This window comes from Lonchura striata, chromosome 1 (assembly GCF_046129695.1).
Source record: "Lonchura striata isolate bLonStr1 chromosome 1, bLonStr1.mat, whole genome shotgun sequence".
In the NCBI taxonomy this organism is placed as follows: domain Eukaryota; kingdom Metazoa; phylum Chordata; class Aves; order Passeriformes; family Estrildidae; genus Lonchura; species Lonchura striata.
In genome coordinates this window covers 138,200,034-138,225,396 of record NC_134603.1, presented here as the reverse complement: position 1 = coordinate 138,225,396, position 25,363 = coordinate 138,200,034, and the positions used below count along the sequence as shown (strand labels likewise).

The 25,363-nt window shown below is 37.9% G+C and overlaps 1 protein-coding gene across 8 annotated transcripts in view; it reads left to right on the top strand.

Annotated features, from left to right (window-relative positions):
- Positions 1-25,363, top strand: part of NEBL (nebulette) — a 258,063-nt gene that overhangs the window by 102,964 nt on the left and 129,736 nt on the right. For 3 of the 8 annotated variants that reach the window (XM_021530375.3, XM_077788465.1, XM_077788457.1), the window contains exon 4: positions 10,304-10,411. The exons of 1 other annotated variant lie outside the window; for it this stretch is intronic. In XM_021530375.3, coding sequence (XP_021386050.1) covers positions 10,304-10,411 — 108 coding nt within the window. Of the gene's footprint in view, positions 1-10,303; positions 10,412-10,434; positions 16,407-25,363 lie in introns of those variants that run through there. 4 more of the 8 variants (XM_077788445.1, XM_077788438.1, XM_077788436.1 and 1 more) reach the window with 4 other exon arrangements.

Genomic DNA, 25,363 nt, shown 5'->3' with positions numbered 1-25,363 from the left:
TGTATGCAGCTGATAGTTTCTGTGTCTGAAAACTGATCCCACACCAAACTCAGTACTGGCATCTATGTGCAACTCTAGAATTGTGGACATTCAGGAAACTGGTCATGAATTTATTTTGAAGTAGCTCACGAGAATACAGCAAAATTACAGGAATATAATGTATCAGTGTGCATTAGCATCTGGAATGACAGGAAAAGTACAGACAGTATAATATGGGGAGTGTTGGAGCTCTGGATAGAGTTCATTTCACCTAGCTGTATGTATCTGTTTTAAGATATCTTTAGATATTGTCTCAAGATACCTAAAGGTATTTTAGGTAGTTTTAACTCATATTTTTACATTTTGAAGTATTTTAAAGATGTTTTAAATATAGGCTTTTTTAAAATAATAAGTATGTTCAGGATGAGCCAAGTTATCTAAAAATGTCTTTTCTGTCCACTCACTGTGAAGGTGAGTTGGTTGATGAAATTGTGTGTAGTGACATCTGCCTTTTGTCCGACAAGCCCACTCTTTCTGGCCAGGTATCACCATGCGAAGAATTCCCTGGTATAATGGTATTAAAGGATAAAATTAATGTAGTTAGAATTTTCCTACTAACTGTAAAAAACTTTAGCTGAGGCACCCAAAGAAGATCGTAAAATTGAAGGCCAGGCTTGGATGATGATTTAATTGTTTGATCTCAGTTTTAGGATGTTAAAGTGAGAGTCTGAGTAGCAAATGTTTTTGATGGGGTGGGAGGATGAGGGAGCTGAATGTATTTTTATTGCCCATGTTACTTAGGTAACTCACAAATGGAGCAGCCTAATTTCCCTCTACCATCAACACCTCAAAACTAGCCCTGGGTTACCTTGTTCTCTCTAGGGGGCTTTCACCTTGAGTATGTGGCTAAGGTTTTTTCATATGTATCCCATGGGTCCTTTAGTGTTAACAGCTGAGGATAACCTTTATCTCTTTTCCAGTCAGTTGTGGCAGGACTGGGGTTCAATTCCTGATGGGCATGGGGAAGTATGAACTTGAGCCAGGGATTCTGGAGTCATGCGCCAGTATCATCTTTGCAAATGGGGTTTAAATGAGATTTACCAGTGCAAGCATTTCCTAGGAGTAGAGGCAAATGATTTGGAGGTATTGGAAACTGTGTATTTAGGTGATTTGAGCATCACCATGTGTTAAAAAAAGTCAGAACCAAGTTGCAACTCTGATTTTACCGGTGACCTTTGGCATCTTCTGATCTCAGTTCATGTGGCTATAAATTTGAAATTGTAGGGGTTTCCTGTCTGTCTAACATTTTTACTCTACTTGTTATGTTATTTGAGAGGTTGCTGATGTAAATATTCGATTTGCATTTATTGGTGGTCACCTACATACTGAATTGTATAAGAAATTATTCCCTCAAAGAGATTCATCTAATGGACTTCTTCAAAGATTATAATTTTTAGGGATTCAGTCATCTTTGCAAACATTTGTCTTACGGTAGTTCTCGAATTTTAGTTGGGACAAAATATTTTCTGTGTCTGTTCCTTCTGCAGCTGAAATTTAGTAAGACATTGAGACATATGTGGCATTCAGAGTTGAAAATGAATGAAAATCCAAACATAAAAGGCTGAATTGCCCACTATGTATTTTCTGGCATGAAATTACCTTTCTTACGTATTATTTTGCACTCACCTTCATTTTCTTCTTGCTTTAAGATGAAGAACAAAATACAGAATTTAGGATTTTAAAAATGGGTTTTACAGTCAAATTCTGCCTAGATTTTTAACTAAGAATAATCTCTGGGTGCCAAGCAGTATGAATTAACTGGAAGCTGATTTTATGGACTTTCATTTTTTTTTCTCCGTTTTCCCTCCAACTTCTGAAAAGGAAGCTCCTTCTAAAGCCCTATGCTTCATGGTGCCTTCAATAGCTTTGGCTTTATCTTTGTTACTGAGTGGAAAAAAGATAACTTGGAAGACAGACAACATATAAGGATTTCAGAATTTGCTTACAGTTAAGAGGAATTGATAGGTAGTCCCTCTCCCCTGGCCTTGGTTGTACAGGGACAGAGGAACTGACTGCATGAGATATCCATGACTAATATGGCCAAGAGGGAACAAGTTGAGTGCATTGTGCATGGATTTTGTAACCAGGGTTGTACTGCAGATGCCCACTTGATATATCAGTTTTCAAGAAATAAGCCATAACTGGCACAACAAAAAGTTGTAAGGAGGTTCCATAAGAACACCTAAAGTCAAATGATCTATTGTGATCTGTTAACTCTGTGGAATAAGAGATAGTGTGTCCTTACCATCTCTACCAAATAAACAAGAGGAGCTGTAGCTGAATGAGGCAAGAGGATATTTACTAATGTGAGTGGTGCATGAAGTGCCAGCTACATGGTATCTGAGTGACAGAGAGGCCCCAAGCTTGCTAAGCTGTTACCAAAGGCCAGAGGGTATAATTGCACTGTGTTTTGTTATTTCCTATGACTCCTATGTGCCTGCACATCTGCATTGCTCAAATCTAGATTTTTCAGTTCCTTTTCCTCTGCAGTTTGTTCTGGACTGCAATTTCGATGTCTCTCACTTGGACTTATTTCAGCTTCTTTCTTCTGCTACAGCAATGAACATTCCGTGATTTTTTGGCAGTTGTTCATTAAAGTTTTGCAGGTTCTTTTTCTTCACATGTCATGTGGTACCTTCTGTTGCCCATTAGTGTTTGTTTTGGTTACCTTTTGTACCATATGACTATAACTTGTGCCCTTAGTCTGTATTACAATTTTCTGAGGTCAGTCTTCTTTACATCCCTTTTGTGGTCAATCTTTATATGCCATGCTGTATTTTTTAGTTCAATTTTTGGCTTGATTCTTTGTGCGAATATTCTATGCTCCTTGGATAAATATGACCATCATGTTATTTGGAATATTTATTAAGTAGGTTTTGTGAGATTTTATTTGGTGGGGCTTTTCAGGGAAGGGAGTGTTTGAGCTTCTTTTTTTTTTTATTTCCCCCCCCCGCCCCGAATAGCTGTAGCTGCCTGTCTTTTGTGTGGATGTGCATTTTGTGTTAATATCTTTCTGCTGCCCGGTGGCCAGATGCCTCTGAGCTCTGCTAGTATTGTGAGCCAGCTATAGGCTGCATGACCGTGGTTTTCACGGTGCTGAGCCTGAACTAACACATCCTGCCTCAGCAGGACTTGCTAGCTCAGTCTTGGTGCCTTAGCCAACCAGCAGCTATGTATATTCTGTCTATTGTGGAGTGTAGGCATATAGCAGCTCACATGCTTGTGATTTACTGCATACTTCTTTTAGAGTACACAGCTCATGACTTTATAGTTGTCCTGGTGGTTGCCTGGCCATTCTCTTTCCCAGTGATGAAAACAGCAAGACAGGGCCTATATGTTTAGTTCAGACCCTGGAGATAAAAGCAATATTCCAGGATTTAGCAAATCTGTACATGAGACATTTAAATGTGTTTCCTTCCCACTCCCCTGCTATGTTGGATAATTATCATTCTGTTTGGAGGAGTTTGCTGTCACTGGTTTCACTTTTGAGGGTATTATTAAAATTTGTGGCAATTTAGCAGGCTACATTTGGATTATATATATCAATCTTTCATTTTCTGCCTGGAGATGAGATATGGTAAAGTCAGTTCTCTTTCTGTTGTGGTAGAGTAAGAAATCCTTCACCTCCCCAGACTTCTGTTTCTTGGAGATAAAGTAGTTCAAACACAGTATATACCAAGTGACAGGGAGTGGACAGAAGATCTGACGCTATGTCTCTGTCATGAAGGTTGCAACCTCCTATCTCGTCAGCTGCAGTTCTGCACAGAATTAGTTTATTGCTTCTAAAATGTGGATGTAAAGTTTGTTGTGCAAGTTAAACAGATGATAATCACTTGTGGACATGGAGGAGAATCAGCTTGTTTTGAGACTGGCCCATTCTTTGTGTCATCATCTCTGTGTGTGCAGCCTTTGGAAAACATTAGTGATACGTTTTAATAGAAAAGAGTAGAATCTCACTGACTTCCAGTTTGCCCGAGAGCAAAACAAGGTGCAAGGCACTTCAGAGCATACTTAGTAATGTAAAAATTATTTATTGTGCAGAAGTACCTATGTAGTTTCAGTGGAAGTGATTTTTGATGGAGTAGAGCCTAGCTGACTTGTTTGGATGTAAGCCTGTTGAAACAGTATCAGATTGCACTGTCTTCTGTCATAATTTTACTTGGATCCCAGCTACTGTTCACATGCTGTTGTCATACATCCAAATGGAGGACTTCCATCCTTTTCTCATTCTGAAATTTTTGATCTCTCACTGCCTCCAATTTCCTGTCACTGCACATCCTGGGGTGTGGAACGCTTTTGCCCATGCGTTTTCTGTGAGCCGCTTGCAGTCATCCTCGGTATAAAGAGACCACATTGTAGAGACATTCTCTCAAGAGCTACTATTTATATATTTTAATTTGCCCCCATCCAACATTTTAACTGTTATGACGTGGATTCCAGGATTTTTGTTACTTAGCAGTAGCTCCCTGCTAAAACTGCTAAGATCTTCAGGAAATTACAGTGCAAAGATTTGCAGATGGTCGGAGACTTGTTGAGGCTGTACTTCACAGGGTGGCACAGACTTGCCCAATGTTTGAATGAGGTATGTAGAAAGAATATTTAATGATAGCTATGGCACTTAAAAGTTTTACTCCATGTAACTACAAGGGCTTTTTGTTGTGCTGGAGTATTGATGCTTTCAGTTTTACTTTGAATGAGAAACTTCCGTCTCTCAGAAAGTTTCAACTATTATGATGAATGCTTCTGCTATGAATTGTGGAAATGGCTTTTTTCCTCACAAGAAAGGGGAAAAAATCTAAAATATGACTTTGTGCATTCTAAACACCATTTGAAAAAAATTGCAAATTTCAGTCTTGGGGAATTTTTGTTTTGCTTTATCTAAAGAAATGTGATGAAATCTGTAACCCTGCAGGCCCCTGTTACAGCAAAACTCATTCATCAGTGGCCTTTTAGGAGTCTATGGCTCCTTGATTTCCCTAAGGAATTCCCAACTTAGAGCTTCCAGTTCATATAAAAATTTTCAGGACTGTTTGGTCTGCCATAGATATAATTCTCAATTCCTGTATTCCTGTTTAGATTTACTGTGGATAATAGCTCTAGCTGAGTGACAGTGTGAAGACTGTGTTTTACTGTCATTAGGAGAAGCAATGCTTCAGCTTATTGGGTACCAATTGTTGGGTATTAGATGGGATTTAAATGTACCTCTAATATGAGCAGAAGATTAATGAGATATAGAGCTGTGGACAGTGTTAGAAGACAAACTACACCACAAAGACTGAAACCTGGCTTTGTCAGATAGGACAGTGTCTTGATCCTCCCTAAAAAGGATTAGTCAACTAAAAAGAAGTCTTACTGAATTTAGTTTAGAATTGTTATTTACATTTGATCCACATGTAAACATTTGTTTTAGTAATGATCATAAAAACCTAATTTACAGGGTAAATTTTGTCTCTGTCTTGCCATTAATTTTGTAAGAATTAAGATAAATTGAGGCAAAACCAATAGCCTATGTGGTCCATGGAAGAAGCTGAGCCAAACAAAGGCATCTTTGCCAAGATGTGCCTCTAGGACCTGTACTGTGGGAGAGGATTTCTTGCCAGTCTGTAAAAACCAGTGTATTAGCAGATGGTGACCTTTGGGAAGTAGTTGTGTGTGCTGGGCACAGAAGGAGCAGATGGCTCTGGGCAAGCCTCAAACACAGCATACTGAAACAAATTCATAAATATTCAGGGTACTGTAAAGACTGTAGGTCTATGAATGTTCCTCTCGGGGCAAATGTGGGTGTGAGGGGTCCCATATTCTCATTCTACCTGCTTATTTCTTCCTTGCTGGACATGAGAAATGATGATGCTACAATCTGTGGGGCTGTGCAGTGTATTGGATAAGGAAGGAGACTGAACTTCAAACTGCCTGGTCTGTACAGGAAAGTGAAGAAGGAACTGTAACAGGACACTAATATTGTCAAGCTTTTGGGGAATTCTATGTGCTCTGTAGTGGCTGAATATATTTTTGAGGTGGAGATGGAATTAATAGTGTTTCTGAGGTGCTCTCCAGTGATGAGCATGATAATCAACTATGTTGAATTCTTTCTCTAGTATTTTTTTCTTCAGTGTTTTTGGACTCCTGTGGTGTTTGTTCAACTGATACATGCCTTTGGTATTGTAAATGAGGCTGGACTATGGGTAGCTGCCAAAAGCCCCAAAAGTATGATCAATCTTTTATGCTCCATTTATATTTTCAGAGTATTTTTTCCCAAGCAAAATGAATCTTGTTGCCCTAATAGGTGGCTTTGCTGCCAAGTGTACCTGCAAAAAAATACAAGCAACATTTTCTCCAACTTAATATTTTATGTAGAGAGTAAGATGGGCCCTCTGTCCTTCACAGTAAGATGGACCCATCCATGCTTCAGGGCTCACTTCATGCTGACCTCACGAGTAGATTTACACATTCCTCTCTTTAGGTGTCTGAGAGATCTCTTGCTAATGTCACTAATCTGAGAAGCTTGATTTGTGAAAGATCTGTTGAATCACTTAGTCCTTTCACTGTGGGTCTGTGTAGAATTGCTTCTCATGAAATATTTTCATTTAAAACTTTTTCATTTATGGTTATTTATTACGGTTTATTTTCTAATGTTTATGCCACACATTGCCTCTCAGAAGATCAATTTTTCAGGGTAGACATCACTGAGGGTGCTCTGCATCTGTGAGACTGCATTTTAGAGCCAGTGAGAGCCACTGACTGGGATTTTGGTGAGGCGTTACTAAAAATCATCTTTGTGGGAAATGACTGCATTTATGATTCAGTCATTAGGGATTACACATTTCCATTTAAAAACTAAATTTTGGGAGTTTCAGTTTGTGATGAGTTGACCTTGGCTAGCTGCCAGGTGCCTACCAAGCCGCTCTCTCACTCCCTCACCTCAGTGGGACAGAGGGAAAAAAAGGCAAAAAAAAACCCCCCTAAATTCCTTATGTGTCAAGGTGTTATGGAAAAATGCAAGGACTGCACTCAGAAACAAAGGCAAATAGATTTATTCTCCACTTGCCATCAGCAGGCAATGTCCAGCCACTTCCTGGAAGTAGGGCTTTGGTACACATAGTGGCTGTTCCTTAAGACTGCCTTAATCACTCATGTCCTCTCTCCCCTTTTCCTTTTGTTGTGCATGATGTTTTAAAATATGGAGCATCCCACTGGCCAGTTTGGGTCAGCTGTGTCACCTGGGTCCTGGCTGTGTCACCTCCCAACCCCTCATGCACCCCCAGCCTACAGAGGTGATGTTGGGGATGATGCTGTGCAAGCACTGCTCAGCAGTAATCAGAACACTGGTATGTTATTAGAGCTGTTCTGGGTACAAATGCAAAGCACAGCACTGTAATGGTGGTTTTGGAGGAAGTTAACTCCATCCCAGACAGGCATGCTGTACAGTTAAATGATTTGTTGTAGTGATGTTTGCAGCTCCTATACAGAATATTCTTCTCAGTTCTAAATGACTTATGACATTTTTATAATATAATATTTTCTAGAAATGGAGGTATTTTTTCTTTTGAACTTACACTAACTAGGAGTCTTAGTGGACCACATTTCACAGAGCTTTTTTCTTCATGAAACATTATATTACTTTGTGATTTTTATAGCTCAAACCTATATTTTGAATTTAGGTAGCAAAATCCAATAATGGATATATTAACTCTGCTAATATTTTAAATAATTTACTTTTTTAATGGTTTCAAAGTAGTTGCTCTGCGAACTGTAGTTAACCTTATTCCTGTGATTTATTAATAGACAGTAGGAGCCCTTTTTATCTGACTGAGGGATTAAAATAATATTAAGTTAAAACTATCTAATTCCCCCCCCCCTCCCCTCCCCTTCTTCTGTTCCTTTGTAAGATGAATAAAGGTCATTTGAAGTTAATGGCTAGTACATTTGGAACTAATAACAGGAAATGCCCTTTCTAATAATAGGTAATCTCTCTTTTAGGCAGGGCTGAACCCATTTCTGAGATGTGTTCACTGGATCATAATTCTGGTAAACTTCAAGCAGTAAGGCTGAACATTTCCATGTCCACTGCTTGCTTCAGGCCAAATTTGAAATTTTTGTGCAAAATATTCTGCAGTTTCCAAGGTTGAGACTATTCCCTTACTTGGAATTATTGACAGGTTGGTTGTTTGTTTCGAGCAGTTGGTTCAACTGAGTGATTGAACAGCTCAGTTGTCTTAGCATTTAGGGCTAAGGAGTTGAAGCTTGCTGAATTGGAAGAGTCTTCTATCCTAGTCATGTGTCCTTGGCCATGGAGGTACGTCCAATGCAGATAAAGTTTTGTATGACTCCAAATATAGAAAGTTCAGAGATACTCCTAAGACCTCTTTCCTGGCACCAGACAGGTCTGGAATAGCATGTCCACCCAGTATGTTTAAGGAAGCCTGAGAGTCAGTGTGAAGATGGAGAGCCATTTGGTAGAAGGGAGATAATTGGCAATGAATATTGGAGTGCCTTGGGTAAAAGGATTTAACAAGAAGCTGTGAAGAGATGGACCAGGCTAGTTTAGAAAATCAAAATGAGACAAAGTGATACTTGAAATATGGTGGTCAAATGGAAGGAAAGTTGCAGAGGGCTTGAACCAGGGGGAGATGAACAGAACGGCATGGTCCAATCAACCCATGGTTTGCTCAAAAGCCTGAGTGGAAGGAAGTGTTTCCTTTTTCTTAGGGTGCCATAAAAATATTATACTTGTATGAAATCTACAGCTAGCTCTACAGCTGAAACACAGGAAAAATGGTAGTTTGTTGATGTGGTAATTTCCTGCTGTGTCTCAAGGATTTGTTTGAACTATAGTAAATAAAATTTTAAATAAAATAAATTTATTTACTATAGTCTGAACTATAGTAAATAAAAAGCAAAAGTCATTAGCATACTGGTTGAGGTTTAGGATTGGAAGGACAAACTATAATTGTATAGCTTTGTCAAACTTAACTTTTGTGATTTAGAGGTGTGCATCACCATCATACCATTAGGTGCTTGCTTGTGAAATAAGCCTAAGCCAACCTTGAATTTGGTGACTATGCTGGGTGTTTTCTGCTTATCAGCTGTGTGAAGGAGAATTTTGTTTTATCTGTGCTACAGCTCTCCCAGGTGTTGCGGAATCTGGGTGTGTGTAGTGAGCAAAGCAGGAGGTATAGGAAGTAAAAGGAAGTTGTTATGGGTAAGGTAGCTGAATCCATCCGTGGAGGCATGGACTGACTGCCATTGATGCAGTTTTATCTGTTGCTCAACAGTGGCTTAAGATTTTAAAGATTTTATCTTGTTTTTTTTTTATGTTGAAGCTGGTACCCCAAGACTGATTTGCAGAAGTCCTGGGTATCTGTAGAGGTAACCAAGCCTATAATTTGAACATACTCAACTGTTAGGAATTGGAGAATGAACACCCTGAGACCCCTGTATGTTTTTGGAAATTAAGGTTATTTTACCTCAGTTTGCCGCTTGTCTTTGTAGTGTGGATATTGCCATTCCCACTTTCTAGGGTGCATTATGAAGATTGATTAATGGCTGTGATGAGAGCTATATAAAAGCTTTTGAGGAAACTAATATTCCTACCTTGATGGTAGGATTTGAGTAGTCTGGTCCAAAAAAAGGACACAAACATTTATGGAACCATTTCTGCTGTGTACACAGTAAAGCAGGGTGCCTTGTCAAAGGAAAATATATGAATAGCTGATTAAAGACAATATCCAAATGCATATGTGCAAGAGGGACAAATTAAGCTTGTACAGGCAGCCATTCCATAACTTATAAAGGTTTGACTTCATGATATTCTAAATACTCTTTTTATGCAGTATTTTTTTAATGTGTAATTTATGTTTCAGCTGGGAAAGAGACTGGTAGAATAATCATGAATAGAAGATGAAATATGAAGTTTAGAAGAATTAGAAGACCTCTAGATTTAGTCATAGGTATTTTGCTTTGTGTAAGTGCTATAGTTTTGTGGTAACTGGCTTGAGAATGAAATGACCACAGAGAATATTTCCACAGTTGCAGTATTCATAGAGGTGAGCCCATGACACCCCTGGAGGGAGGCATTAGCTTGAGCACTGGGAAATTTTGACCAGTTGCTGTTTATCTCTGTTAGTGGATAAAGGCAGGCTTCTCCTTTAAAGGCTGAAAGCCTTTTGTAAGTGCTTTATTTACACTAAAAATAAATACTAAATCGCTAGGGGCACATTGTGGAAAATGAAAACAACCCTGTTCTTCTGTATTTTCTATTCTGTAGGTAAAATACAAAAGAGACTTTGAAGAAAGCAAAGGAAGAGGGTTCAGTATTGTGACCGATACGCCCGAGTTACAAAGACTGAAAAGGACTCAGGAACAAATCAGTAATGTATGTGACTGCAACCTAAAGTGATTGTAGGTGGAGAAGTAGTGTGTCTAAGAAAAGGTGTGTTTGTTGGTGTTTTCAATGAAGTTTGTGCGAGTGAACAGTCTGATTTTGGTGATTGATTTGTGTATGTCAGATTTTGAAATACCACGGACTTGTACAGCACATTGGCAATGTGTGTTCACCTCTCCAACTTTCAACCAGTATGCTCAAAGTATTTTCTTTATAAAAATGATTTGACACTTTTTGATCTTCTAATAATTTGTCATCAAGTAAGAATACTTTTGGAACTTTTAATTTACTTTTTATTTATATAAAGTATATAGATTATGTAAATTAAAAAGTTTTGCCTCTTTTTTAGCAGGAGCTCTCAAAGTTAGCAAAACAAGCAAGAGGGAATTTTCTAGCAGGTAAAATGTTGTTGCTGAATTTTAAAAGAAAAGACATGCACGACAATGCTCTACAAGATGACAAAGAAATGGCAAATAGCAAAACCTAACATATTTCATTAGCTTACAGGAATGGGACTTTTAAAAATGGGACTTTTCCTGTCTTATGTCTTCGCTAAGAAAGTTATTTATTTGTACTGCATTCTCTTGTAGCATGTTTAACTCACTGCATGATGGAATATTGGTGACACATAGTGCAAATTCTGATACGTATGAAATAGGTAAGAATTAGTCTGAACTAGAAAAGATGCAGAATCAATACTATTCACTTGTCTTGGCTTCCCTTCTGATCATTCTTCTGCTGCATGATTTTGTCCCTATAGATTATTTTGAGAAAATATTCTTGAATCATTGTCTGTAGTAATAAAATAACAGCAAGGCATCAGAGACACACAGTGTAAGTATGATCAGATGAAAATAATGGGATTTATTTACTTGAAATAAAAAACCTTTTTTTCAGATTAGGATATTATTGAAGAAAAAAGTCATTGGAAAACACTTATTTTTCACAGCAGTGGAGGTTTACTGTTCTTGCTAAAGCATTCACTAGTTTTTGATGTCTAGAGCCAGTCTTTGAGATGAAAAATTTAGGCTCATTTCCTGGAGCCAATGGAGACGACAGTTAATGTAAGAGCCGTACAACTGCTCCTGTATGTAAACAAGATGAGAACAAAAAGCTCATCTCATGTTCATACTGGGGCTAACTGAAATTACTGGCTTGTAAGAGAGAAAAATGTATTCTTTGGAGTGGCAAAAAACATGGCCATTAGGACTTCCATTTGGGATCTGGGAAACTTCAGCGACTCCCTGGTTTTAATCTGCATTTAAGCTGCATTTTTTATTCAGACCAGGAAGTTAAATTAGGTCCTCTCACGACCTACAGAACTTCCTCAAGCAAGAGTGATTCCTTTCTGTTGGGTAGCTCTGGAAGGCATCAAGGAGATGAAACGAGTGAGGCTCTGGTGAATACTTAATCCCTCGCATGGGTCTGCTCTCTAAGGATGGACCGAGAGCAGTGCCCTGCTGCAGGCCTGTGGTGCTCAGTTTGGGATATTGGCCTGCCAAGAAAAATTTTCAGACCTCCTAAGTACCCTCAACATCAGACTACAGAATAGTAGGACACAGCTCACTTGCTTGCTCTTATCTCTTGTTCAAAGCACATTGTGTTTTCTGTTGTGGGAAAAGGAGATAATAAAAACAAGTGGTTTTGTGACATGGGAAAGGGCTTTCTTCCCATCTCTACTTTTGAGTGGATCAATGGAGTTTCTGTCCTAATGGAAGATCTTGTTCCATGATTTATGATGCTATCTGGTTCCTGAACCAAAGATAAGTACCTGCCTTTTCAGGTCCAGAAATTGCTTTTTAAAATGGGAAAAGTGGCTTTATTTCAGGATTTTTCCCTTGGTCATTGCATGTGTGACTACTTTCTCTTCATTTATAAACATGCTATTCTTAACAATATAGATTTGATCTCTCCAGTCTTGGCAATAGAGAGTTGTTTTCTTAATGTATGTAGGTGACAGAGATTCCAAGTCAGGGACCCAATTAGAAATAATTAGTCTTGAAGGGTAAAATGGAATTTTTAAATGTGCATGATAAAAGAAGTTGCGTTTAATTTCTGTTTACACTGAAATAATAATTTATAGCATTATATCCTAGAGAGATACTTCTGCATAGGCCACAACATCAATTTAATTAGAAAGCTCCTGTATTATAGAAAGGCCTTCCACACAGAGTAGTTTCTGTATTTGTCAGATAAGCAGTATACATCATGGACTAAGGATCTAATTAAGATTTCAAGACACTGAAAGGTAAGCACTTTAATAATACTAAAATAATTTTAATTTTCATATACAGAGAAATGGAAGAATACTAATATATCTATTTAATTTTCAGTTTAGTTTTGATTTCACCTTGAAGTACTAGAAACTTCTCAAAGAGCCTATTTGAACCAAAATTGTAACTACTTCATTGAAGGGGTAAGTAAGTGATGAAAATAAATAACAATAATATACTAATAAATGCTAAGTAGCATATTTTGAAAATAATTGTCTTTTTTGACCTGATACAAAGTTTGGCAGCATATGGATACTAGCGCAGTACTCTGACTTTTTGAAGAATCTCTTGTGCTATGAATATAAACCTTGTGAGGAAAAAACATGGTGGGGAGTGGAAGGAGTGGAATTGAGTTTTGGTTGTTGTTTTGCCACCAGCTATCCTTCCTCTGAAGATTTAGACCAAACCTGTGGGCTTTATTTTATGGTTCTTATGGAGGTATCAGGACCAGAGTGGAGCTTCTTAGACAAGGATGAAATTTAATCTCATGATTTTTTAGCATTAAGAGCCTAATTCTGCAGATATACAACATATTTTGACATTAAATATGTAGTCAATACACAAAAAAATGTATGTTGTTCTCACAGAGAAATGCGTACACTTTGCCAAAGGACCTTGTAGTGTTTTTTGTCCATATTGAACTTTGAGGTTTTCAGAATGAATGCAAATATTCTCAAAGTGAAAAAAGCCCCAACCCTATGTATTTTTATAGATTATTTTGCAATTAAGCTAGCTGCAAACTGGTTTTGCAAGGAAGAGGTTAAGGTGGCAAAAGGAATAGAATAAATAAAGATGATGGCAAAAAATGTTGGTCTATCATGACACAGGGATAAATGAGGGAGTAGAAACTCAATCTAGTACTATTTTCTTTGGGGAAATGGAACACTTTCAGCAGTCTGCAGCAATGTGCTGCAGCTTACGGCCACTGCACTTCTATGCCTCGATATATGACTTGAAGCGTGTTTTATCCTATGTGAAATAAGCTGCTCTTTCTTAAATATGCTTCTGGTAAATGTCTGCAAAGTATTAAAGAAAACAGGTGTCCATACATATTGATGGAGTGAGAAGCTTTCATTAAGATAAAGGCCAGTGCTTGGATAGTAGAGGTTGCTGTCTTGGTCGTATGGCTGGAAGGATGCATGGAAGTTTTCACAGTGCTTGTGCTCATTGCATTAAGAACCCATGTAAAAGCATTCCTCACTTTGTCATTAATGCTGTTATGAACTTGAATCACATAAGAGCAAGAAGAACCACAAATTTGTGCCCTTCTTCTCTTGGAGAGACAACAAAAGGAAGTCATGTTGTTAATTTATTTGCATGTGACTCATCTTCCAGTAGGTTTGGGTTGTATCTGAAGTGAAAATGGTACCTTAATGCAAAAAAGGAAAATAAATAAACAGATTAAATCTGCTTTAGAAAACACATTTCCAAGGCATCCTATTTTGGTGACGAACTTAGGAAGGACAGTAGAGTTAATGAAGAGAAGGTCACTCAGTCACCCCTCTATGGGGTAAGGGAGCAGCTTCCCAAGTATCAGGAGTTGAACTCCTTAACTGAAGTTAGTGAAGTGTTTCTTGGATGCAGAGTGCATGAAGATCTTGTAGCATTCTTGAAAGTGTTGTATGTGGGTTCTAATGAGAAAAGCTGTGCATTCATTTTCTTTAAATGTCTTTAATGAAATATGGTGCATGGTGTGGGGCTTTTAATTATCAAGGGTTGCATTCTATCTCCAGTTAAATGTATACAGCTTCAGGGAACGCAGAGGAGGACAGGAATTCCCCCATAATTTGAATCAACTGAATACCTACTATTTGGACAAAGACACAAATTACAAGGAAAGTGGGCACTACTAAAAATACATCTTCAGTAGCAAGTAAAGGACGACACAGACCACATTGCTACTGTAGCTGTGCACATCTGCACATCTGAAATTAGAAACTGTCCCTAACAGACACTGAGCCATGGCTCCCTATTTGGAAGCTATTGGCAGAGCTGTTCAGTCTGTTTACTTGCTCAAACATAAAATGATCTCTTAAATTGCCAAAACAGATTGTAGAGAAAATTGGCAGGAGAAGATGTTAACAACATGGCCCAGAGCTCCACTTGTAGGATTCACAGCACAAAGCCTGCAGATACTTGTCCATAAGTGCTTTTTTCCCTCCATTGAATTCAAGTAAAGGAGTAGAATAGGGAACAAGAAAAATTAACAGCAGTATCAATGTCTGCATTTCACAAAACCAACGCCGGCACATCAACGGAGAGACTGGGTAAGTGTTTTAAATTGCATGCAAAAAGAACTTACGCTCTTCTATGCAGTGATGGGGTTTTACTGCTTCTGAAGTAATTAATACTTTATTCCTAAACCCTTATATTCCTAAGAATTATTTTTATCTTGCTGTTGTTTAATGGGGAAAATATGTCATACATAAACTTATTTATGTATGACAATTGTGTCGACTAACATGGATGGAATAGCATTTGTTGAGCAGTGCCCTGGTGCTGCATGTCTGTGACAGGTGTGGTCAGCCAGATGCACCCTGATACTGATTGCCTTCTGCTGCCCTTGGTACCTCTGACAGTTTAACATGAACTGTAACTCCAAGAGGTATTCATTATTTGGTATGTTATAGACTTAATTCCACACAGCTGCACTTCAAATATCCGCATATAACTCATGTTATTAAGCATCTGTCATTTGAGTTGAACAGCATTTTTTCTGTCTGGAAACAAGAAAGTTGAATGTGTCATTCCTATTGCTAACATGAGTGTATCTCTGCAAGAAGGTGGCGTTCCTGCTGTGCTCCTGTGCAGTGAACATACATACATGGAGTCCAGTCTTGTTCTTTCTGTGGATTGATCTTCTAAGCTTGTTTGTGTAGATTCACAGAAATGGAAATTCTGAGAAGCCTCAGGTCCTTTGACTTTCTAATAGTTCTGTGTTGAAGTTTGATTTCTGATTTTCAGAAACCATTCTGCCCTAAAGAGTAAAATCCTAATAAATGCTTTAGAAATTACTTAGCAAAAGAATTACATTAATTTTCAGTGACCATGAGTATTTTTTGCAGATTTTTACATAGGTTTTATACTTTGTAAGCTTTCAGAAATTTTAAAAATGACTGAACACATTCTTAAGAAATGGTGAATCTAAGGAACTGTAAGTAATATTTGAAATAGAACTCATGCTAAATGAGAAAATAGAAAGCTTTGAGAAGTATTTTGAAATCTCAAGGTGTATTCTACTTAAAAATGAAAAATCTTTCTTTACTGATCATTATCAAAATATGCAAAATTAGAGACAGTGTTAAATCAGTTCCAATGCATATGAATTCTTTACCTACACTTTCAGGAAAAATTCTGAAGATATTTAGTGGCATGCTGCTTTGTTGGGCTCTATTACTTCTTTTTGCTGTGATCCCTGTGTAGGACAGTAGTCACCAAGTATTCAGTTTTCTAATATTTTTTCCATTTACTGTCGATTTACTGTTTGTTTCGATACTCCACTTACCATAAAATATTGTAAAAACAACCTATGACTTCTTTGTGGAGTTTTCATCAAAGCTTCTTTCTCGCTTTTTTAACTGTATTAATTTACATTATTTTCAGAGTTGTCCAAGAAATAAGGAGGTATTGGAATTCTCCAGTATGGAGGATGTGGATATGTGGTCCTTATTTAAATGAAGAACAAAAGCACAGACATTATTCATGCTAATACAGTAAGTAGCGCCTAGAATAAACCCTTATCTTCGGTGTAAGCTCCTATTAGAAGTAGAGGGAGGCACAGCCTTCGCTAGGGAATTTTACAGTTGTTTGTTGGGGAGGAAGAGATTGCTGAGAATCCAGAGCAGTGTGTTCATGATTCATCGACTCCTCTTTCTGTTCCTATAACTTTTTCACATTCTCTTTTCTGGTCTCTCTTTCTGAATACTTGTGATTTACATAACAATAGCTCCCAACATGTGGGAAGAAACAGTATTTTTAGACTCCAGAATGCCAACTTGAAGGATACTTTTTGGAATGTCAGATAATCATTACAGTAATTCTGTATGAAACTGTCAGTACAGGTGGAACTGAATAATTTAGATGACTTAAACTATGGTTAAATTTCTGCTGAGTGAGCAGATGTTCAGTTTTCAGCAATGTATAATTCAGTTACAGACCATATTCCATGGGGGTAGTAAAACAGATATCGCTAATGAGGTGACATTCCTCACCTGCTAAAGGTCAGCTTCCTGATCCAGAGCAGGAGAAGCATTAGAGTCCATGAGTGATGTTGTAAAGCTGCTTCTTCTGTAGCACAGGTGGAAATGTACATAACTCTTCTCTAGAAACAGCAGAAGTATTTTGTCTTTGAGAAGCTGGAAACAAACCCCTGCCTGAGGCATAACTTTGTTTGGAAAAATTGTAAGCATTAGCAATAAGGATTTATCATGCTGTTAGTGCAGTGTTTATTGTATGTCATACTGCCCACAAGAGTGTTAGGTTTGTAAATTCAGATAGGCCTTTGGGTAAGTCCACTGAAACACTATGTGCAAATCTGTACTGAGGTTCTGGTAAGCTACTAATGTGTGAAAGAAACTCATCAGCAAAGTGTGTAAAATGGAAGTTCTTTTCTGTTGCACACAAGTGTATTTGGACTTGAATGGCTTGTGACCTTGGGACAATTTCTGCCTGGGGAAAGTTCCCTTTTAGCAGCCCCATTGTGAGGATGGTAAGCAACCCCAAATTAAGCTTCTCAAATGTGAATCCTCAGAGATGGAAGGGGAAATATTTTAGGTTAAGTGGATCTCTGATAAGTCAAAGCAAGCAGATGTGATACCTACATATCTGGTTCTTAATGATCTTATTCCATCTGGCTTTATTCTATAGGGTTGTTTAGAAAAAGTTTTTTTTCTCTCTTTTTCTTAGGCAAGCATAATGGGATACTTATTGTAGTTTCTTATATTTTTCTAGAGTTTCAGAAGTCTATTTTTTAAGTTTACAGAATAAATTATTTTAACTATTGCCTTTTTTTTGGTGTTAGTGCTTTCATATGAAATCAGTTGATAGCAGAACTACATAGCCTCCAAGTTTTTAAAAGTTTTCCATGAAGTTCCACTAGAAGTAGTATAGTCTTTCTGAATCTAATTTAAATAAATAAATTTGACAGGATGACTGTAACCTTGCTCACTGTATTGACAAAATAAAATTAGTTGTGTGGTGGAAATAAAGCAAGCTGTCCAGAAAAATCCCCAAAGGCATGGATTTACTGCATATGTAAGTGGGTCAACTCATGCATGAGAAATGAATGCTAAATGTAAAATGGTTGCAAAACTCTAGACTTTAAGTAGAATTGAATTAAGTGATAACCTAAATATTTTGATAGGGATGTCCTATCATGCTTCTCTTTCGAAAACAGCAAGAAAGCTCAGCATTACAGAGAAATAGTTAAATCATGTATTTGTGTAAACTAGAACAGTGTTATTGCACTCTACAATCAAAGGCATTGCATTAATTTATGTTGCTGGCATTGGTAAATTTTAAGTTGAACCTGTATTTGGTTAAACCTGTATTTGCTTTGATGGGTTGCTTTATGTGATAGACACTTAATAAGACTGCTCTATTCCTTGATGAGCAAAATGTTCAATCCAGCCTAGAAAAATACTTCTTGGGCTTTTCCTGGGTAAAAATAAGAATAAAATAGAATCATCTACTTGGGGAATACAAAAGAAAAAGATAGAAATTTCTGTCTTCCTGGCTTAATTTTCTATTTGTGATAACATTCATATTGCAAAGCTTATATGAAAGACATCAGTAGTTTAAAAAAACTACTACATAATTTTCATTTATGTAGCATAACATTTCATGGACTTCATGTTTAATCCATACTAATTGCCAGCTTGTTGACAGATGAATGTGTTACAGATACATATTGACCTAAAGGTTTATTTCTGTACTTATTTATAACTCTGAAAATTCTGATTGAGGGTTAAAACAGCTATGTAAATGTGAGGAATAAATTGTCAGGTATGCCATTTCCACATTTGCTGTGCTATTGACTGTATTGCATATGCATATACTCTTTAGGCAGTATTTTATGGAATGAAAAATTCCAAGCTGTAATGAAGACAACTATGAAGTGTTTTGTGGTAGCTGTTGAAAACACCTGTCCATTGTCTGGCTAAAGGACACGAGTCTCTTTTTAAACACTAGTGACTTCAAGACTAACCTACTTAGAGGGTTTCTTGTATTTAAATATGTGACTCTTTTTTTTTTTCTGTTGTGATACTAAGCAACTGAATTATGACAAAACCCCAACTTATTTTTCCGGTATCCTTGAATATATTTTAGTGGTATCTAAATCACTAATTATTTTTAATGAGTATGTACTTTTGAAGTCAGTCTTTTTTACATATAGAAAAAAGAGAATGAAAACAAAACCTCTTCATGGCAGCTCAACTTGGGAGCTAATTAAAATGAGGCTTTTAGAATGGGAAAAAATTAATTAGCCAAAAAGTTGAGAAGTAGGAATTAGCACCTCCAGAGATCTTTGGGTAGTTAAATGCTTGCAAGGAAAATGTAATTTCTTATTTCCTTGTTTTATTTCATTTTTCATTGCCTGCTTATCATTTTACCTTTTCGTTCCGTCTTACCTAATGCTTTTATGCTGTGCTTCAGTTGCTAAGGCACCATCTTAGGCATTAAACCTCCTGCTGAAGAACAAGTTACTCTGCTGCTTCTTCTAATAGCATCTTTAATCTTGATCCCTGGAGATTTTAGTGTCTCACCCCTATGATGCTCACAGGCTTGTTGACCTTGACAACAGGAATATCTGGTCCTCTGTGGGACTCTTCTTTTTTTTTTTTTTTTTTTGGTTGTTGTTTTGTTTTTGCAAGTTAAGACAAATTTCGGTGATTTTGTGATTTTTCTTAGGCTGCACTGTAATACTGTATAACCAATGACTGAACTTTTTAACCATCTAACCAACCTACACAAGAAAAGAAAACTTTGCTTCTCCAAGCAGTAAATTAAAATGACACAAGATTGCCTGTGTAATTATTATTCTGCTCTTGTAATTATTTAAATAATTGTTCAGTTACAGAGATATTTGTATACATTTTTTGGAAGGCTCTTTGTCTCACACCAACAGAATCTCACTGTTAGAAATCACATTATTTTAATGAACAACTGAAGGATGTTTCTTCCCCGCTGCCCTCTCCCTAGATCTGCCTTGAGTTTCTTTCTCTCCTGTCTTTCCTCAGTTGGTGCATAGTGACCTGGTTCAGTCCCCACAAAAGACAGTGTGTAAAGGGGCAGATGCTGAATATGTCACTAAGTAAGAAAGCCACAACCAGAAAATAGAGAAGGTCTGAATGTCAGGCCCTAGTGGACTTTGGGAAAATCTAGTTTGAAGAAAATATAATTTCAGAGATGGCTTTTTTGAACTTCAAGTCTTTTCCGAACTTCTCCCTGCTAGGTCATGCCTTCCTGTTTTCTTTACTGGGGAACAGTGTAAAGTGAACCCATACCCAGTTTGGCCAGTCTAGCCCTTTTCTAGCCTTATGAGGAAAACTATACTCCAGAGTATGTGCCTTCTGTTGCCAAGGTTAACTGATTTTTATAGTGTTTGGCATAAGAGGAGAGCTGTTCCCAGCTTCCACAATAGTGGGTGGGTAAGTAGCTGAGGGGGATAGTGTGGCTGGTGTGGGTTTTGGCACAGCAGAGATGGTCTTTAAGAGAGGACTGCAGGTCTTATGAGGAGCCTGTGCAAGACCCAGAGTATGTACTGGGGCAAGGTCTGGATGTCTCCAGGCTGTGCCTCAGCATGCCAATACTGAGCAGGGGTCCTACTCCCTCCTCTTACCATTAAGTGGGACAAAGGCACTTGGTCACCTTTGAAATTAAGTGAGATTGGCTACCATTTTGTTCCAGAGCTGGAGCCACTCAGTTCCTGCTGTTCCCTCAGGTACCACTGATGGAAAGCGAAGGATTCAAAAGATCTGTGGAGACGCCCCAATCTCATCTCTCATGGTTTCTTGCCTGCTCAGCAGAGATGCTTACTGTGGTGTGGGCTGGGCTGCTGTTGGCTACAGTGTTGTGAGAACAAGACAGAAGGGCCAAAGATTTTATTTGCCTGTGCCAGCAAGCTGTAGACATGACCAGGGCAAGGGTAGCAGGCGTGGAATGAGGTCACTTGTTTGGCATTGCCTTTTGTTTAGTGTTCCTTTCTGCACAGTGTGTGTTTCTGGCTCAGATGGTAGCTGGCATGCTGTCTTGAATTGAGTTAGCAGTCAGGGTCCTTTTCAACAGAAAATAAGTGGATGAAAGGCTCAAAAAAGCTTGGTGGTGATGGAAAATAAAGCAGGATTATCAATGAAGGTGATGGCAAAAGTTATAGAAAGCTGACTTTATTGTGGGTTTGGAGATTAGATGATCAGCCTATATTGATAATTGGTGGAAAAAATATGCAGAAGAAACAATGAGGGTTGAGCTTTTGGTATGAAAAAAAACCTCATTAAATGGAAAAAGTCTATAAAGTTGCAGGTAGAATATAAGTGCAGAAGTGGATGTGATTATGTACAGTTTCTTATAAGGCAAGAACTAGGAGCAGGAAGTGTAGCAGTCAGGCACCATACTTAAAAGCAAATATGTGGTATATAATAAAAACTTAGATCTCATTAATATAGGAGCCAGGGAAGACTAGAAGCATAAACTACATTAAAAGAAAGATTAGACAAGCTTGTGAAAGTTAAATTAATCAGGAAATATTAACTATTGTTATCCAAATGCAGCGACAGGGTCGGTAAGGCTCTGGTATGCTGATAGCAGGAAATTGAAATGATCTTAGTAAGGGGAAGCTGTTCCATATGTACTTGCCTTGGCATGTATTACTGGGCAGTGACAGAGCCATGTTGGTGTCATCAGGGAAACCAGTGAGCCCATCAGTGAGCTTAGAAATAGCTTTGTGCTATATTTAGTCACAGCTGTGGCTCTGTCCTACCAAGTTGTGACCAACCCATTTTGTCCTTGGTTAGCCATAACTGGCTTGAATGTACAAAGTTAAAAAGGATTAATAATTATGCACCTGACCTTAGACCCTCTCTGATATTGGTGGGCTTCATCCATGACACCTGATTATCTTCACAGGCTTTCTGTTACAAACCAGAAAATATTTCTGAGCCTTGAATAGTGAGTTTTTGAAGAGGTAGCTGGGATGCAAAGGTAACTAAGATGTGATGGGTATTCCTTACTTACATGCAAGTGTTCTTGCATGGCATGGCAGAAAGACAAAGTATTAGTCATGAGTAAGATGGCTTTGACCCCATGAGCATTTTTTACTGGTTTTCAAGTGAATCTCCTTATCATGTACCACACTTGCCTTGGCAATGAAGGACCCTCTTGAAGCATATAAAGTGGATTCATAAGCTGAATGATGTGCTCCAACCACCAACTTGTATCCAGTCCATTGAACCAGAGTAGAGTAAGGCCATAGCTTCTTCCCCCTCTTTTAAAATTTTTTATGTCCTTAGAACCATTTCATCCTAGAGATCTGCTCCTGTTACACTGCAGAACTTTCTAATGGAAACATTGCTTATATTATCAGGCTTAGAAATGAGACATCACTTCGAAGTTGTGTTCCCCTGGGACCTGAGTGTGATGCTAACTGCAACTCCAAGCTGTAAAATTCAGAAAGAGGAAGGCTGGAAATAGTGGGCGCTGAAAATCAGATTGTTGCATGACCTCTCTTTGCCCTGTCAAGGGGTCACTGAGACTTGTCTGGTGCATGCACTAAACTTGTAATTTATGTTTGTGGTGGATGTCAAGAGGAAGATTCATGCCTGGATGTGCAGGTGCTCCATTAGGACTTAGAAAGACATGGATTGATTAGGTGGTTATTGCCATCTGCAAAATTAGCCTGGTCAGAGACCCCTGACAGGGAAGCTTGGTGCATAAGCAGTGAGCCAGGCTGCAATTGATAAAGCCTCAAAATATTGGCAGTAGATAACCGAGATATCTGTGAGAGCTATCACATCTGGTATGCCAGCTCTGAAGTTTTGGGGATGCCATACTGCATCTATCTGATGTTGGAACTGAATTTTGCCATGTTTTTTTTTGTGTCTGGGTCTGCAGAAAATAAGCACACTGTGTGTGTGTGTGAGATACAGGAGGGAGGGGAGGGTAGCCAGAAATTTAGCTGGTTTCTGTTGCTTTTGGGGCAGTGTTTAAATATATGCCAGATGTATAAATGAGACTTGGGAATTGAGTATATCCCACAGGTATAAAAGAGACTTAGGAATTATCTGGTAGGCCTGTGTCTGTCGGAAAAGATATTCTTATGGTTCAGAACAGCATGAGGAACTTGGGGAATCCTAGGAAATCTGCTCCATGTGGGCGATTTGTTTATATTTTGCAACATGACCTTTTCTGACATAACTCTAAATAAAATGTGAGGGTTGAGAGCTGAGGAACACAGTCCTTCTCTGTTAAACTAATAAAGCTGGCTGTTAGAATGTATCCCATGGATCTGGCTTTTTTTCACCTGAGTATTCTGCTCAGGGTTTTGTTTCTATTCTCAGATATGTGCTGCACAGAAATGGAGCCATTTTTCCAGGCTGTTTCTTACTGGTTTTCAAGAACTGGCTGGAGAGAGGAGAGAGGTTTCAGGAAGTGTTTCCTATTGTATGAGCACTTTTACTCACTGCACTTAAGAACATTGCATTGTAAAAGCCACTGATGCAGGACCTTAGCTGTCATCAGTATTTGCTCACAGAAGTCTTGTCATGCATATTTTAAGCCTGATCTAGAAAGCTTTCAGATTAAGTGTCTATCCAGGTGTTACCTGAGGTGTTTCTTGTTTGTCAGACAAGTTCTCTTAGACATGATTGACTTACTACAACTGGATTTGGAAAGTCGAAATAGCTTTATTACTGATCTTTCTGATGGCATTCTTTGTTGCCTGTGTCAAACTACTTCAGTTCTGTTTCCTTTTCTATAAAATGGAAGTAACTGTGATGAGGGTCTTTGGAAAAGAAAATGGTAGAACAGCTGAATGGTATGGCTGCTGGTTTTTGTTACTTGTGTGTGTAAGTTTTGGAAGTGGTAGCTTGGGAGCACAGGAAACAGTGGAGGTAGTGTCTTGAGTCATCAGCTGTAGTATTCTCTTTAGGAAAGGCATACCATAAGAGTTCTCAAAACCCATGTCAAACTCTGTATTAATCTAGTTACAGCTTTAGCCTACTATTTTTGAAGACAGTTCCTTAATTTCACCTGCTGCAGGTAAAAAGCCTCATCCAATTTTCACAAAATAGTTCTTTGTGGCAGGGCGACCATTGTCTTTTTGTTTGCATGGCACTTCTGCCTCTGTTATGTGTTGAGAGAGGTGTCATTCTCAGACTTTTGTTATGTGAAGCTGATCAAGTGAGTTGTTTTCGTGTGCCTTTGCAAAAATCTCACTATTCCACAAAGTCTTGACTCTTGACTGTTCTGATGGGAACTCAGTTTTTTTTCTTTTTAAGTACAGAGGCTGAGAGTGTTTTTCATGCTACTATAAGTGAGATTTAAAAACTACCTTTCCTGATTAATTTCAGGATTATATTTGGTTTTCTTCATGGCTATTTTGGTGGCCTGCAATTACTGTGTGATTAATTTGGACATGCAAGTACCTCTCTTTCCAACTGTCAAACATATAACTTGCAGTAGAAACTCTCTGAAGAGTATATTTTTGCATTAAGTAATATTAAATTCCCTCTGATTGCTCCAGACCTCAAACCTGATTAGTTTTACATAGAGAATCTTTTTTCCAGCCCTACCGCATTAATAAAATTACTTAATAAAATTAACCATAGCCAGACCCTTAAAGTATTTCCTCTTGGTATCTTTCAGCACCATTCTGTTAACACAGCTTGTTAAATTATTTGTGCAATGAGCTGATCTACCTGTCTGAATTTGTAATTCTTGGATCATTCAACATATTTTCTAGCTTAATACATAAACCTTGTTTTTTTATACTACTTTTCTGTGCCTGCCATATCCAGTTTGGTAGATTATTGGTAGGTTGTTATTATTTGGTAGATTATTAACAGTCCATATAAATGGCATTTATAATTTCAGAGTACTTAGTTATTCTTAGGTTCTTTATGTTTGGACACATAGAAATCTGCATAATAGCAGCTATATTGGAAATTTTAGTAAATATAGAAAATAACAACGGAAAACTTTTATCACAAGGATTTGCACTACATTGCTTGATAAAAGATTATTAAAGATGGTTTTTAGATAAAAGGATCATATGGTGACATATTATATATGGTGATAGGCTTGAGATATTCCTTGCCTGCTGGTTTCATACATCTTTTTATGAAGTTCAGGTAATTGTATTTCCTTTCTTGATGTATCTGAAACAGTGTAAAATTTAAAGACCTTGTTAAAGGGGTTCTTCTTATTCACTGTAGATGTGGATGTAGCTCTTGGGCTTGACCTGTTGCAGCCTGGATACTTTTTATTTGAAAGATACTGAAATTTGCTAATGCTTTTGCTGCAGTGTGGAGTTTTTCAAAGTTACTCATTACAGAAGTGAGGACAACCTTGTTTCTGTGGTCAGAGTATGTGATAGATGATTGTGTGTAGCACTTGTTTCACATGTAGGTTGCTGTCTCTCTGTGTTGCCTATGTATCTCTGCCATTGCAAAAGTCT